The 16,376-nt window shown below is 44.4% G+C and overlaps 1 protein-coding gene across 1 annotated transcript in view; it reads left to right on the forward strand.

Annotated features, from left to right (window-relative positions):
- Positions 1–11,497, forward strand: part of LOC134540103 (mucin-5AC-like) — a 32,773-nt gene extending 21,276 nt beyond the window's left edge. The window contains exons 6-8 of the mRNA XM_063382584.1: positions 5,597–5,734; positions 7,348–7,502; positions 8,827–11,497. Of these exons, the coding sequence (XP_063238654.1) occupies positions 5,597–5,734; positions 7,348–7,502; positions 8,827–9,127 (594 nt within the window). The 3' untranslated portion in view covers positions 9,128–11,497. The remainder of the gene's footprint in view (positions 1–5,596; positions 5,735–7,347; positions 7,503–8,826) is intronic.
- Positions 11,498–16,376: the final 4,879 nt, after the last annotated feature.

Raw genomic sequence — 16,376 nt, forward strand, 5'->3', positions numbered from 1 at the left:
TCTCTCCAGACCCAGGACCGCTCATGTCCGCTTGTTGTCTCTCCAGACCCAGGACCGCTCATGTCCGCTTGTTGTCTCTGCAGACCCAGGACCGCTCATGTCCGCTTGTTGTCTCTCCAGACCCAGGACCGCTCATGTCCGCTTGTTGTCTCTGCAGACCCAGGACCGCTCATGTCCGCTTGTTGTCTCTGCAGACCCAGGACCGCTCATGTCCGCTTGTTGTCTCTCCAGACCCAGGACCGCTCGTGTCCGCTTGTTGTCTCTCCAGACCCAGGACCGCTCATGTCCGCTTGTTGTCTCTCCAGACCCAGGACCGCTCATGTCCGCTTGTTGTCTCTCCAGACCCAGGACCGCTCGTGTCCGCTTGTTGTCTCTCCAGACCCAGGACCGCTCGTGTCCGCTTGTTGTCTCTCCAGACCCAGGACCGCTCATGTCCGCTTGTTGTCTCTCCAGACCCAGGACCGCTCATGTCCGCTTGTTGTCTCTCCAGACCCAGGACCGCTCATGTCCGCTTGTTGTCTCTCCAGACCCAGGACCGCTCATGTCCGCTTGTTGTCTCTGCAGACCCAGGACCGCTCATGTCCGCTTGTTGTCTCGGCAGACCCAGGACCGCTCGTGTCCGCTTGTTGTCTCTCCAGACCCAGGACCGCTCGTGTCCGCTTGTTGTCTCTCCAGACCCAGGACCGCTCATGTCCGCTTGTTGTCTCTCCAGACCCAGGACCGCTCGTGTCCGCTTGTTGTCTCTCCAGACCCAGGACCGCTCATGTCCGCTTGTTGTCTCCCCAGACCCAGGACCGCTCATGTCCGCTTGTTGTCTCGGCAGACCCAGGACCGCTCGTGTCCGCTTGTTGTCTCTCCAGACCCAGGACCGCTCGTGTCCGCTTGTTGTCTCTCCAGACCCAGGACCGCTCATGTCCGCTTGTTGTCTCTCCAGACCCAGGACCGCTCGTGTCCGCTTGTTGTCTCTCCAGACCCAGGACCGCTCATGTCCGCTTGTTGTCTCGGCAGACCCAGGACCGCTCGTGTCCGCTTGTTGTCTCTCCAGACCCAGGACCGCTCGTGTCCGCTTGTTGTCTCTCCAGACCCAGGACCGCTCATGTCCGCTTGTTGTCTCGGCAGACCCAGGACCGCTCGTGTCCGCTTGTTGTCTCTCCAGACCCAGGACCGCTCGTGTCCGCTTGTTGTCTCTCCAGACCCAGGACCGCTCATGTCCGCTTGTTGTCTCGGCAGACCCAGGACCGCTCGTGTCCGCTTGTTGTCTCTCCAGACCCAGGACCGCTCATGTCCGCTTGTTGTCTCTCCAGACCCAGGACCGCTCATGTCCGCTTGTTGTCTCTCCAGACCCAGGACCGCTCATGTCCGCTTGTTGTCTCGGCAGACCCAGGACCGCTCGTGTCCGCTTGTTGTCTCTCCAGACCCAGGACCGCTCGTGTCCGCTTGTTGTCTCTCCAGACCCAGGACCGCTCATGTCCGCTTGTTGTCTCGGCAGACCCAGGACCGCTCGTGTCCGCTTGTTGTCTCGGCAGACCCAGGACCGCTCGTGTCCGCTTGTTGTCTCTCCAGACCCAGGACCGCTCGTGTCCGCTTGTTGTCTCGGCAGACCCAGGACCGCTCGTGTCCGCTTGTTGTCTCTCCAGACCCAGGACCGCTCATGTCCGCTTGTTGTCTCGGCAGACCCAGGACCGCTCATGTCCGCTTGTTGTCTCTCCAGACCCAGGACCGCTCATGTCCGCTTGTTGTCTCTGCAGACCCAGGACCGCTCATGTCCGCTTGTTGTCTCGGCAGACCCAGGACCGCTCATGTCCGCTTGTTGTCTCTCCAGACCCAGGACCGCTCGTGTCCGCTTGTTGTCTCGGCAGACCCAGGACCGCTCGTGTCCGCTTGTTGTCTCTCCAGACCCAGGACCGCTCATGTCCGCTTGTTGTCTCGGCAGACCCAGGACCGCTCATGTCCGCTTGTTGTCTCTCCAGACCCAGGACCGCTCATGTCCGCTTGTTGTCTCTGCAGACCCAGGACCGCTCAAGTCCGCTTGTTGTCTCGGCAGACCCAGGACCGCTCATGTCCGCTTGTTGTCTCTCCAGACCCAGGACCGCTCATGTCCGCTTGTTGTCTCTCCAGACCCAGGACCGCTCATGTCCGCTTGTTGTCTCTCCAGACCCAGGACCGCTCGTGTCCGCTTGTTGTCTCTCCAGACCCAGGACCGCTCATGTCCGCTTGTTGTCTCTGCAGACCCAGGACTGCTCGTGTCCGCTTGTTGTCTCTCCAGACCCAGGACCGCTCAAGTCCGCTTGTTGTCTCTCCAGACTCAGGACCGCGCGTGTCCGCTTGTTGTCTCTCCAGACCCAGGACCGCTCAAGTCCGCTTGTTGTCTCTCCAGACTCAGGACCGCGCGTGTCCGCTTGTTGTCTCTCCAGACCCAGGACCGCTCGTGTCCGCTTGTTGTCTCTCCAGACCCAGGACCGCTCATGTCCGCTTGTTGTCTCGGCAGACCCAGGACCGCTCGTGTCCGCTTGTTGTCTCTCCAGACCCAGGACCGCTCGTGTCCGCTTGTTGTCTCTCCAGACCCAGGACCGCTCGTGTCCGCTTGTTGTCTCTCCAGACCCAGGACCGCTCGTGTCCGCTTGTTGTCTCTCCAGACCCAGGACCGCTCGTGTCCGCTTGTTGTCTCTCCAGACCCAGGACCGCTCATGTCCGCTTGTTGTCTCGGCAGACCCAGGACCGCTCATGTCCGCTTGTTGTCTCTCCAGACCCAGGACCGCTCGTGTCCGCTTGTTGTCTCTCCAGACCCAGGACCGCTCGTGTCCGCTTGTTGTCTCTCCAGACCCAGGACCGCTCATGTCCGCTTGTTGTCTCTGCAGACCCAGGACCGCTCGTGTCCGCTTGTTGTCTCTCCAGACCCAGGACCGCTCGTGTCCGCTTGTTGTCTCTCCAGACCCAGGACCGCTCATGTCCGCTTGTTGTCTCTGCAGACCCAGGACCGCTCGTGTCCGCTTGTTGTCTCTCCAGACCCAGGACCGCTCATGTCCGCTTGTTGTCTCGGCAGACCCAGGACCGCTCGTGTCCGCTTGTTGTCTCTCCAGACCCAGGATCGCTCGTGTCCGCTTGTTGTCTCTGCAGACCCAGGACCGCTCATGTCCGCTTGTTGTCTCTGCAGACCCAGGACCGCTCGTGTCCGCTTGTTGTCTCTCCAGACCCAGGACCGCTCGTGTCCGCTTGTTGTTTTTGCAGACCCAGGACCGCTCGTGTCCGCTTGTTGTCTCTCCAGACCCAGGACCGCTCATGTCCGCTTGTTGTCTCGGCAGACCCAGGACCGCTCGTGTCCGCTTGTTGTCTCTGTAGACCCAGGACCGCTCACGTCCGCTTGTTGTCTCTGCAGACCCAGGACCGCTCATGTCCGCTTGTTGTCTCGGCAGACCCAGGACCGCTCGTGTCCGCTTGTTGTCTCTCCAGACCCAGGACCGCTCGTGTCCGCTTGTTGTCTCTGCAGACCCAGGACCGCTCATGTCCGCTTGTTGTCTCTGCAGACCCAGGACCGCTCACGTCCGCTTGTTGTCTCTGCAGACCCAGGACCGCTCACGTCCGCTTGTTGTCTCTGCAGACCCAGGACCGCTCATGTCCGCTTGTTGTCTCGGCAGACCCAGGACCGCTCATGTCCGCTTGTTGTCTCTGCAGACCCAGGACCGCTCGTGTCCGCTTGTTGTCTCTCCAGACCCAGGACCGCTCAAGTCCGCTTGTTGTCTCTCCAGACTCAGGACCGCGCGTGTCCGCTTGTTGTCTCTGCAGACCCAGGACCGCTCATGTCCGCTTGTTGTCTCTCCAGACTCAGGACCGCGCGTGTCCGCTTGTTGTCTCTGCAGACCCAGGACCGCTCATGTCCGCTTGTTGTCTCTGCAGACCCAGGACCGCTCGTGTCCGCTTGTTGTCTCGGCAGACCCAGGACCGCTCATGTCCGCTTGTTGTCTCTGCAGACCCAGGACCGCTCGTGTCCGCTTGTTGTCTCTCCAGACCCAGGACCGCTCAAGTCCGCTTGTTGTCTCTCCAGACTCAGGACCGCGCGTGTCCGCTTGTTGTCTCTGCAGACCCAGGACCGCTCATGTCCGCTTGTTGTCTCGGCAGACCCAGGACCGCTCATGTCCGCTTGTTGTCTCTGCAGACCCAGGACCGCTCAAGTCCGCTTGTTGTCTCTCCAGACTCAGGACCGCGCGTGTCCGCTTGTTGTCTCTCCAGACCCAGGACCGCTCAAGTCCGCTTGTTGTCTCTCCAGACTCAGGACCGCGCGTGTCCGCTTGTTGTCTCTCCAGACCCAGGACCGCTCAAGTCCGCTTGTTGTCTCTCCAGACTCAGGACCGCGCGTGTCCGCTTGTTGTCTCTGCAGACCCAGGACCGCTCATGTCCGCTTGTTGTCTCTGCAGACCCAGGACCGCTCGTGTCCGCTTGTTGTCTCTCCAGACCCAGGACCGCTCAAGTCCGCTTGTTGTCTCTCCAGACTCAGGACCGCGCGTGTCCGCTTGTTGTCTCTCCAGACCCAGGACCGCTCAAGTCCGCTTGTTGTCTCTCCAGACTCAGGACCGCGCGTGTCCGCTTGTTGTCTCTGCAGACCCAGGACCGCTCATGTCCGCTTGTTGTCTCTGCAGACCCAGGACCGCTCGTGTCCGCTTGTTGTCTCTCCAGACCCAGGACCGCTCAAGTCCGCTTGTTGTCTCTCCAGACTCAGGACCGCGCGTGTCCGCTTGTTGTCTCTGCAGACCCAGGACCGCTCATGTCCGCTTGTTGTCTCTGCAGACCCAGGACCGCTCAAGTCCGCTTGTTGTCTCTGCAGACTCAGGACCGCGCGTGTCCGCTTGTTGTCTCTCCAGACCCAGGACCGCTCAAGTCCGCTTGTTGTCTCTCCAGACTCAGGACCGCGCGTGTCCGCTTGTTGTCTCTCCAGACCCAGGACCGCTCAAGTCCGCTTGTTGTCTCTCCAGACTCAGGACCGCGCGTGTCCGCTTGTTGTCTCTGCAGACCCAGGACCGCTCATGTCCGCTTGTTGTCTCTGCAGACTCAGGACCGCTCATGTCCGCTTGTTGTCTCTGCAGACCCAGGACCGCTCATGTCCGCTTGTTGTCTCTGCAGACCCAGGACCGCTCAAGTCCGCTTGTTGTCTCTGCAGACTCAGGACCGCGCGTGTCCGCTTGTTGTCTCTCCAGACCCAGGACCGCTCAAGTCCGCTTGTTGTCTCTCCAGACTCAGGACCGCGCGTGTCCGCTTGTTGTCTCTGCAGACCCAGGACCGCTCATGTCCGCTTGTTGTCTCTGCAGACTCAGGACCGCTCATGTCCGCTTGTTGTCTCTGCAGACCCAGGACCGCTCATGTCCGCTTGTTGTCTCTGCAGACCCAGGACCGCTCAAGTCCGCTTGTTGTCTCTCCAGACTCAGGACCGCGCGTGTCCGCTTGTTGTCTCTCCAGACCCAGGACCGCTCAAGTCCGCTTGTTGTCTCTCCAGACTCAGGACCGCGCGTGTCCGCTTGTTGTCTCTGCAGACCCAGGACCGCTCATGTCCGCTTGTTGTCTCTGCAGACCCAGGACCGCTCATGTCCGCTTGTTGTCTCTGCAGACCCAGGACGGCGCGGCGACCCTGAACATCGACCTGTTCTGGCTGAGGAACCTGACCGTCGCCGGGGACCCCGAGTACCAGATCGTCGACAACTGGACGGCCACGGTGACCGCCGACATCACATTCAGCGACCTGCAGGTGAGTGGTCCTTTCACGGGAGCGGAGCCCACGCACACTGGTACGAAATGTAGCGGAATACTCAAAAGGTTCTTCAGAAAGCACAGATCAAGAAGCAAAATCAAAGGGTGGTGGGGAGGGAAGAAGTAGCGCAAAGAAAACTCAAGGGCTCACGTAAACGAACATTTCGTTTGCCCACCAGCAAATTAAAAAAAAAAAAAAGTGTCAATTCTGAATTCAGCGTTTACGCCCCTGAATTAAAATTTGAGATTTCGGCGAGAATTAAAGCCTTGGTCTTATATGCCATAATTATGTTTTATTTTATTTTAACATTATTACTTTTTATTTAAGAGCTCGCTCAACGACCTAACACATTTCTTCACTTATATTTCTTGTTGTCCCCAAAAATGTTTAAAACAGATATTCACCAAGTTTAATATGTTGTTGAAATTATTCGTAACACAACAACAAATCCGAAGATGTTATCATGTTAATATTACAGAAAGAACCTTTAAAAGTTGGTAATTATGAGAAAATGAAAAAAAAACTCATCATGCCATGCGAACCGAGCCTTATGGGGCCCACCTACTCAAGGGCGTGTTGTGTGTGTGTGTGTGTGTGAGAGAGAGAGAGAGAGATAGTCTGGAAGATAAGTTCTTCACTCGCTGTGCTGTTGCTTATGGCGCGGGCATCACCTCTAAGGGTAAAGCTGAGCATAGGGCAGCCATGAAATTTCAGCGGTAAGCATATAATTACACGGCGAAGAAATGAAGGAAAAAATGGGTAATGCAAGCACTTCACTGCTTCCAAGATTCTATAAAGGGTATTTCATGCCCAAGTAGTATTCTAAGAACACATATTTTGGTCATTTTCTCTTCTAAAAAAATAAACAGAACTACTCGACCGCCATCAGATGATTCTTGCGTGCTTTTCGTTGCTTGACAAGACACCAATCTCGGATGCATGGAGAGCAGTTTCTAAGTTGCTTTGTTTCTTCCGAAGCTGTGCACACCGAGTGTGTACCCGGGCAGGCAGGGGGCACTAAACCCAGGGAGTTCCCTCGACTGAAGGAGATCTTTTTGACGTGACAACGTCTAATAATTCGATGAACGCCGGCTGCATGCACGAAAAAAGTGTCCCGTTAAGCACATTGTCCCGTTACGCTGTGTCCCGTTACGCTCATTGTACGCTTGCGCTGCATCTATCTCTCTTCCACTCGATTGGAACAACCATCGATTTGACATTTTCGAGGCACATCAAACTTGAAACACTCCCATTAGTTTCCTACTTTTCCTATCATCGTCCTATCCTTAACAGAATAACACAGATTGGAAGAAGTTAAATAGCAAACATGTATAAACGTTATAGTTAAAATAATCTCTTCGTTAAAGTAATAAACATATTTGAATTAATGAGTGCAAATAAAAGTAAATTTATCAAAATAAATTGTAGATTTCAGTTCACTCCTTCTTTGTATCCATACAAAATAGTGATAATTCAATAAAAAATGATTCAATTTTATTCCTAAATGTAAGCAATCATTTCATCAATGTTTCGTTATGACGTTGTCACTTTAAACTATCGTCCGTAAACCGACTTTACAGACAAACCAATTTTTTTTTCCTGTGTTGCAGTACTCCGTCCAGCTCCTGGTCGACTCGACAAAGTCCACTTGGGAGGTCGAAGGCCACGCGGACCAACTCGTCGGGAAACTGGTCGTATCCGTCCACGTGACGAACACCACCAACAGCACCGCCAGCTTCAAGAGTTTCCAGTTGATGCCGTTCGTGTAAGGCGACGACCTCTTCAGCTCTCGCCCGCGAACTATTTTGGGGATATGCCGTTCATTTCCCCTCCGTGCGAAAGTAAACGGAAGTTCCAGAAACGAACTTTCGTTCGAAAAAAATTTTTTTTAGCGTGTTCCAACAGTGATTTCACGTCCTTCTTGGAGATTTGTCTTTGGTGATATCATTGTCACATCAACGTGTTCCTTCACTGCTGGATATGCTGACGTTTCTATAGATATTTATTTTCTGTGATGTGGTCTATTAAATTATAGTTTAATGTTTTTAGAACAGCTAACGTAGATATTTGTTAAATTTTGAAGAATAATGAAGAAATACAATAATAACAATTTTTTTCTCATCGAGAACAGAGGATTTGCATTCGAGATAAGGTCCAGTTTTTTAAATCACTGTCCTGTTGTTTTGCATTACCACGATTTTAGTATTCAGTGGCTTACTGAAATAACTGTAGGCAAATTCTGGGATGGTTCCGTACTTTTTTTATGTTCATGCGTCACCAAAAGAAAGGCACCACTGATCTGCTAAGCCTAATGAAGCTGTACTTGAATTTGTAAACTATACTTTTCTATTGATATATGAACTGTAGGTGTGACTTTACTGATGTAATCCATAGCTTCTTGTGATTTTGTCCTACCACTGAGCCAAAAATTGAAATTAATTGTAAGGAAAAAGAAAAGGGTTGGTTTTTGACGTGAATTCGTCTTTAAAATTGCTTCCATAGTGGGAGGCAATTCAAAAAACGAATGATAACATAATCGGGGGATAAAGTTTGGTGTTGCAGCTACATATCTATCATCTACATCCAAAATTGAATCACACCACTGGATATCTAAAGGATCAAACAATTCGTTACGCTAAGTGAGGACTTTGACACATCGCGCGCAGTGGAGGGGGAAGCGCCGCCATTTTGAGGTCATTTTGCTGCGTTTCGAGATTTCCATTTAGTATAAACTTTTGACTCGGAGAAGCTACGACGTTCGTTTGAGTTTCAATCGTCAGCTCTCATCAAAATCTATCGATTGATTGTGTAAATCATTAGTGTAAAATAATTAGAGTGAAGTATATATATGGTGTTAAAATAAAAAAATAGCGTAATTTATATTTGTACAGAAAATATTACCTGTTGCGTACACGTAATCACGTACAACACACGGCCGTGTCCATGACACTGCCACAACTATTTTTTTTCCTTGATGCTACACATGACGAATTGGCTCACGAGGTTGGTGAATGTTTTGGGTTGGACGATCGTTATTTGGAAGTTGGAAAGGTGGGCGATGGATTATCCCAGCATCACTTCCCTTGCAGGTGGCTGACGGGCACCCCGACGCAAGGTCAGTCGGCGACGCGGGCCGTCGACGACCCCAAGGAGGTGCTGAGCGGCGTGAAGACCGCCTTCAAGGCCGCCGTGATCCCCGCCTTGGTGGGCGCCGCCTCGGGGCCGGTGAAGAAGGCCATCGACGGCAAGGTGTGGGACCTGGGCCCGGCGCTCGCCACCACGCCCGCCCCCCAGGTGCAGACGACCCCGGCGGCCGCAGCGCTCCCCGGCGTGCCCCGAGCCTGGGTCGTGGCGCTGGCCGCGCTGCTCGCCGCCTCCAGGCTGCTGTGATCCTCCTTTCCCACCACCCTCCTCCTCATCGTCCTTCATGATCCACCCACCTCCAGCTCCTTCACTCCCCAGCCGTTCCTCCATCACGCTCCATCCTCTTCCTCCATCAACCTCCAGCCTTCTCTTCTTTCTGCATCCATCCTACATCTTCCATCTTCCAACATACATCCTCCTCTTCCTCATTTATCTTCTAACCTCATCCATCATCCTTCCTTCATCAACATCCAGCCTTCTCTTCTTTCTGTATATTCTATACCCGTCCATCCTACATCTTCCATCTTCCAACATACATCCTCCTCTTCCTCATTTATCTTCTAACCTCATCCATCATCCTTCCTTCATCAACATCCAGCCTTCTCTTCTTTCTGTATCATCTATACCCGTCCATTTTACATATTACATCTTCCAACATACATCCTCCTCTTCCTCATTTATCTTCTAACCTCATCCATCATCGTTCCTTCATCAACATTCAGCCTTCTCATCTTTCTGTATCATGTGTACCCGTCCATCCTACATCTTCCATCTTCCAACATACATCCTCCTCTTCCTCATTTATCTTCTAACCTCATCCATCATCCTTCCTTCATCAACATCCAGCCTTCTCTTCTTTCTGTATCATCTATACCCGTCCATTTTACATATTACATCTTCCAACATACATCCTCCTCTTCCTCATTTATCTTCTAACCTCATCCATCATCGTTCCTTCATCAACATTCAGCCATCTCATCTTTCTGCATCATCTATACCCGTCCATCCTACATCTTCCATCTTCCAACCTGCATCCTCCTCTTCATCATTTATCTTCTCACCTACTTCTCCATCATTCATCCTCCAACATCATGCCTTCATAAACCTCTATTTTCCTCATATTTCTATATCTTCTATATCCCTCCATCCTACATCTTATGACCTGTATCATCGTTCCTTCATCAACATGTGTCCTTTTCTTCTCCGTTCCGTGTTTCATCGTAAGACTGAGAACAAAGGCCCACTCTCCCGTTTCTTCTTCCTTCAGTGGCTGACACCTTAAAGCAAACCACTTCAACGGCGCTTAAAAATTTACTACATTCATCAGAATTTTTTTTATCAATAGACTGTACATTCACTCGGAATCATATGCCATTATGGATATAAACATTTTTCGAGAACACTTATTTTCTCTGTAACGTAACCATAAACGGCATATTTACATTAGTTATCCTTTATATATATACGTATATATAAACACACACACGCGAAAGAGGAGGTATGATTTCTTTAAATTTTATTATAGACTTTCCTCTTCCATAGTAGTTCGGTGAAATGATATCATTTCTACAGTCTCACACTGCCCGATGAAAGTTCATGTTCTCGCTCGAAAAGGTGTTACCATGCCGCTAGGACCAGCGAGATTCACCCTTAGCGCTTCGTTGATTCTGTGTATCACAAGCCTAAAAAAAATGTTTTTCCATTTGGTGAGGTCTTTGTTGAGGAAGCATCCAGACTTTAAATAGAGTCTGGGTTATAAGTTAAATATTTTTTCTTTTTCTGTATTTTTCATATATATATATAAATATATATATTTAACTATGAAGTACGATAGATGACTTATAAAATAATATGAACATACATAAAAAAGCACACAACTAACAAAACAATAGAAATTCTTAAATAACTTTCATCCAGGATATTGTAAATGAAGTTTTTACAAAGTTATCAGGCAAATTGTCAAATTTTTTTACGCGCGTTGCATGACCTATTTGACTGTGAAATTTAATCTCGTAACTGTATCAGTTGGTAAAATTTCACTCATTACTTCGTCCTGGCAAACTTGATTTGTGCGAAGGTCAAATAGTCTGTAAATAGCAGGTGTTTTAAAATATAATTTTAGACAAACCAAATCGTTCTTACGTAGACATGTTTCAATTTGTTGGTAGTAAATATTGTTGTTTTCATATCTGTTAAAAGATAATTAGATAAATACTGTGTAAATAATTTCATTAAATTAAACCAACAATATATAGCAATATATAGATCAATAGCTTACTTAGAAAATTGTTATAAAATGTTTTATACTAACGATGAATACTTTTGTAATACATTACTTCTTAATCCCGTAAAGTGACAATATATAATCTCTTTTAAATTTTTATCATCCAAACACTTGGTGATTTAATAATTTTTCATTACCTTTAAATGTAAAGCAGAATATTTTTCAGCTGAATATTATTGCACGATAGTAAGATACTATATATCCAGAAAATAACCAGTTCTTTTTAAATTTTGTTACTTTTACTGTACAATCTTTTTATTTAAAATTTTGTAAATTCTTAAGTGATTTCTGGTAATGTAAATTATGAAATAAATAAAAGTTGGTTGTATTTATAGATTTTATTATTATGAAGAGAGAAGTACAACATAACTTAAAAAATATTTATTTATTTCCCTTTACTGTTAGCTGTTCTAGCTCATAGCTACTAAATGCTAATTGCAATATGAGAATGAAAACCCATGTAAAGCAGTAATAGTAATGATTTATCAATAACACCATTTATATCATATCAGTCAAATTTATATCAAAGAGTACAGTTCGATGTGAATGCGTCCTGCAGATTCAGGTTTCTGTGCATAATCTTGAGCTGTAAAACCTTACACTTTACAATGATAAATACAGTAATCATTTGCAAAACTTGAGTCATGTTCACATCATTCCACAGGTCTAAACTTTGCCCCAATATACACAGTCATTGATTTATTAGGTTGACTCTTCTTTACAAGTACACTGGAAATATCCATTTTTTTTAAATAATTTCCTGACTGATATAAAATGTGTTACCATTCTCATCACTAAATTAGTTATCATTATCGTCTTTTGATAAGTGAAGCAAATTGAGTTGCGGATGAAGCAGCATGCGAGTCTCGTTGAAACATGTGGAGATGGTGAAATACAAGAAGATGTTGGTGAAACATATGAAGCTGTTGGTGAACAGGGTAAGTTGTAGGTGGATATATGATGTAACAGAAGAGGTATCAGGGAGCAAATTCTTAGCTGTTGAAATCAATAGTTGCGATTGTGATGACACGATTATTTTTATAATATTTAAACATTTTAAGATTTCTTCAACAGTTGTTGTTACTGTTAGAATACGAGATACGTACGATTGTGACTGAAGAAAAATAATGCCGGACAGAAAAACCCACAAAAAACTTGCTTCTCTACATTCACATTGCATTTTTGCTAATTATATACTTAATTTGAAAAAAACTGACTATGCCATTAAGAGGATTAAAAAGATTGATGGTTCAGACAAAAATATTTCTCCCGAGCTTACTGGCAAATATAACTAGGCTTTAAACAAGCAGGAATTTCTTTAATGATTGAGATATGATAGATGGATGGTAAAAATACATATTTAATCCTGTAATCCGCTCTACTGAAGAAATTATTTTGAACTGTTCTTGTCCTTCCTCCTTCTAGATCAGACAAAAATTAAACCACAATAAATTTAAATTGGTCGCTCGTTAAACGTGATTGCTGTAGGTTTAATTCATCAATAATTTAACGTAATAATTATTAATTTACTATTTTGATATTACAGAAAATCCCGGTCCACCAAACCAGCACTCATCGAAAATCCTAAGCCCCGCTCCCGCAGCCTAATTTCACATTTGTGGCCAGACTTTTATGTCTTCTCTTTGAATTTTTTTGTGTTTTACATTTACACACTTAAACGAAAATTTCTCAATTCAGCATTAATATAAGTGTAATATTTTTTTCGGAAAATTGTTTTCAATTTAATATAGGACTATCCTTGAAATGCAGCTTCCCCATTGGCCAGAAGGAAAGACCGATATTCTTATGAATTTATTTTCAACATAACCTTAACTATATATATATATATAAATATATATATATAGAACAAGTATGCACATTTATGGATTAATAAGATTTTATTCTATTCTATTTTATTTCTCGTGACTTTAATCTATAAAATGCTTTAAAGTGTGTTATGTGTGATAAATAATGTATACATTCGGAGCCTGTATACGTTTTAGAGTAAAGGAAGCATTGCGTGAAATACACATTATTATTTTAACATTTGTAATAACTGTCTGATTTCTTTCAGGTGTACAACTTCATATATTTATAAAAAAATTTAGCTCATTGTTAGTAACATAGAAATGTAAAAATAAATTGTGATTATTATAGTTATGATTGAAAATGCAGTGGGAATATAACATTTTCCATACACTTCTTTGATTTTGATTCAAAACACATAATCTAAAGTTCCCTAATAGAAAAATTTTTAAAAAGAAAATTCTTAAGGTGTATTTTTAACACAATAAAATAAAATACATTGTTACCACGTGTTTTAACGAATTGGTGGTGATAGGATTTCAACTGGCAGTAATTTGAAAGTCGTTTACAAGAAATGTGGAACGAAGGCATTGATAGCTAGATGACTAATGAATATTATTAATATATTCGCCTCTTATAATAGGTGGAACAATATTGAGATAAATACACCAAGATAAACCGATATTAAATTACGAATGCTGTACATATATGCAAAGGTAGTAGGTTCTTTTAAATTGGTCAAAGAGCTTTTTCATTACTAACAGGAAATAAAATAAATACAGCATGTTTCATGTCAAGACCAAAAAAGTCTGACATCAAAGGGTCCTACATAAGAATTCTCAGTTTTGTAGTGATGACCTATACATTTGGGTGCATCCATCCATATATATTTATTTATTTCATTTATTTATGGTCAGCATAGCAACTTCATAGAAAAATATCGTGATTTTATGAGGTGACAACGTCTCACGAAAAAGTGTCCCGTAACGCACATTGTCTCACTACGGATGTCCCACTACGGATGTGTCCTGTTATGCTCATTGTACGCATGCGTGGCATCTCTCTTCCACTTGATTGGAAAAACCATCGATTTGACTTTTTAATCATATTTTCGTCGTTTGAATAATTAATATTATGTCATTTAACGATCGCCCACCGATTTTCAGCACAATAGGTACGGTTTTTAAAAGTAATGTTGAATATACAAATACTTTTTTAACGAACAATGGTGTTTTACAGTTACACATAAAAATTCAAATTACACCCGGGATCTTTTGCACAATGATTTAAAAAATATTATAACACATTATAAATAAGTTTGGTGTATTTGGGATGCGTATTTGTTATAAAATCGTGCTATAAAAACGAAATAATATTATTCCCCTACCGTGAACAAAACTTTTTTAATATATATATAACATCTGAAACTATTATTTCCAGTATGGCCTCGTCACCGTGCGGTTAGCATCGCTGACTACCAATCCAAAGGTTAACGGATTGAATCACTGCCGCCGCTATACTTTCATTTTTGTACTTGTAAAAATAAATACGGTGCACGCGACACTACAAAAGTAATAAACATTTTTGAGTTAATGAGTGCAAATAAAAGTAAATTTATCAATTAAATTGTATATTTCATTTCACTCCTTTGTATCCATACAAAATAGTGATAATTCAATAAAAATGATTCAATTTTTTTCATAAAAGTATGCAGACGTAGATTTTATCATACAAAAGATAGAAAATAAAAAAAAAACTTCCTCAAAGAATAACATATTTTTACAGTTACACATAATAATTTAAATTACACCCGGGATCTTATGCACAATGTTTGAAAAAATATTGTAACACATTATAAATATGTTTGGTGTATTTGGGATGCGTATTTGTTAAAAAACCGTGTTATAAAACAGAAATTATATTATTCCCCTACCGTGCTTCTATCTACGGTTTCGAACGCGAACCAATAGAAACGCGATATCTATCAGTTATCACGGGAACCAGGCACGGCGAGTAATAATAGGTTATAATACAATTGACTAAAGAATTATGATGATTCATATAATTTATGATAGATATTTGATTACACTTTATTTATATGAAAACTTGTTCATAATTATATTTAAAATTTATAGCTAAACATCAGTTTTTAAAATTAATTACAAGTCATCTAGACGTGAACTGTTTCGTCGACTGTTTATAAAGTGAAGTGAAAAGTTAATGCGGTTTTCATTGCTTATTACATCAACAATTTCGTCAATAAAGGTTATTTATACTTGCATTTAAAAAATCTGATTACTAGTATAATTTCAAGTATTTATTCTTTTATTATTAAAAAAAGTAGCATCTGTCGGCGAGTGCAGTAATAATAGTTTATGTTAGATATTTGATTATAGATTATTTATATGAAAACTTGTTCATAATTATATTTAAACTTTATAGCTAAAGGCCATTTTTTAAAATTAACCACAAGTCATCTACACGTGAACTGTTTCGTCGACTGTTTATAAAGAGAAGTGAAAAAATGTGTTTTTCATTGCCTATTACAACAAGGATTTCAGCAATAAAGGTTAATTATTAGAGACTGGAAAAATTCGCGCTTTCGATTACCTCTAGGATAGACTCCACAACCCCCTACATACTCAGGCAAATGCCACCTGCACATTGGCTATTGATTCGTGACACCCGTCAACTGGGACGCTTGCGATTCGATACTTTTTGGTTGAAGGTTTTCCATTGGCTCAAAGTCCTTCAGATAAACTGTAAGCCAATCACAGAAGCAATATAAAGGTACAGTTGTTTGGATTCTAGCATATCGTGAAATGAATCCGTGAATTTTTCCGGTCTCTATTAATTATTCTTGCATTTTAAAAATCTGATTACTAGTATAATTTCAAGTATTTATTCTTTTATTATTAAAATAAATTGATTTAATATTATTCATAAAAGGATGCAATCATTTCATCAATGATTAGTTATGACGTTGTCACGTTAACCGACTTTACAGACAACCAATTTTTTTTGTGGAAGGCGAAACAAATACGTTTGATGCGTACAAAGATTAATGTAGCATGAAAGACTTTTTTAACTTTGTTGACTTTTTTGAGTAGGTGTTGTTTTTGATGTGACAAATTCTAATAAATCCATGAACACCGGCTGCAATCACGAAAATATGTCCCGTAACGCTGTGTCCCGTTACGCTCATTGTTCGCTGGCGCTGCATCTATCTCTCTTCCACTCGATTGGAACAACCATCGATTTGACTTTTTCGAGGCACATTAAACTTGAAACACTCCCCTTCGTTTCCTACTTTTCCTATCATCGTCCTATCCTTAACAGAATAATGCAGATTGGAAGAAGTTAAATAGCAAACATGTATAAAAGTTATATTTAAAATAATCTGTT

The sequence above is a fragment of the Bacillus rossius genome, chromosome 16 (assembly GCF_032445375.1).
Source record: "Bacillus rossius redtenbacheri isolate Brsri chromosome 16, Brsri_v3, whole genome shotgun sequence".
Classification (NCBI taxonomy): Eukaryota; Metazoa; Arthropoda; class Insecta; order Phasmatodea; family Bacillidae; genus Bacillus; species Bacillus rossius.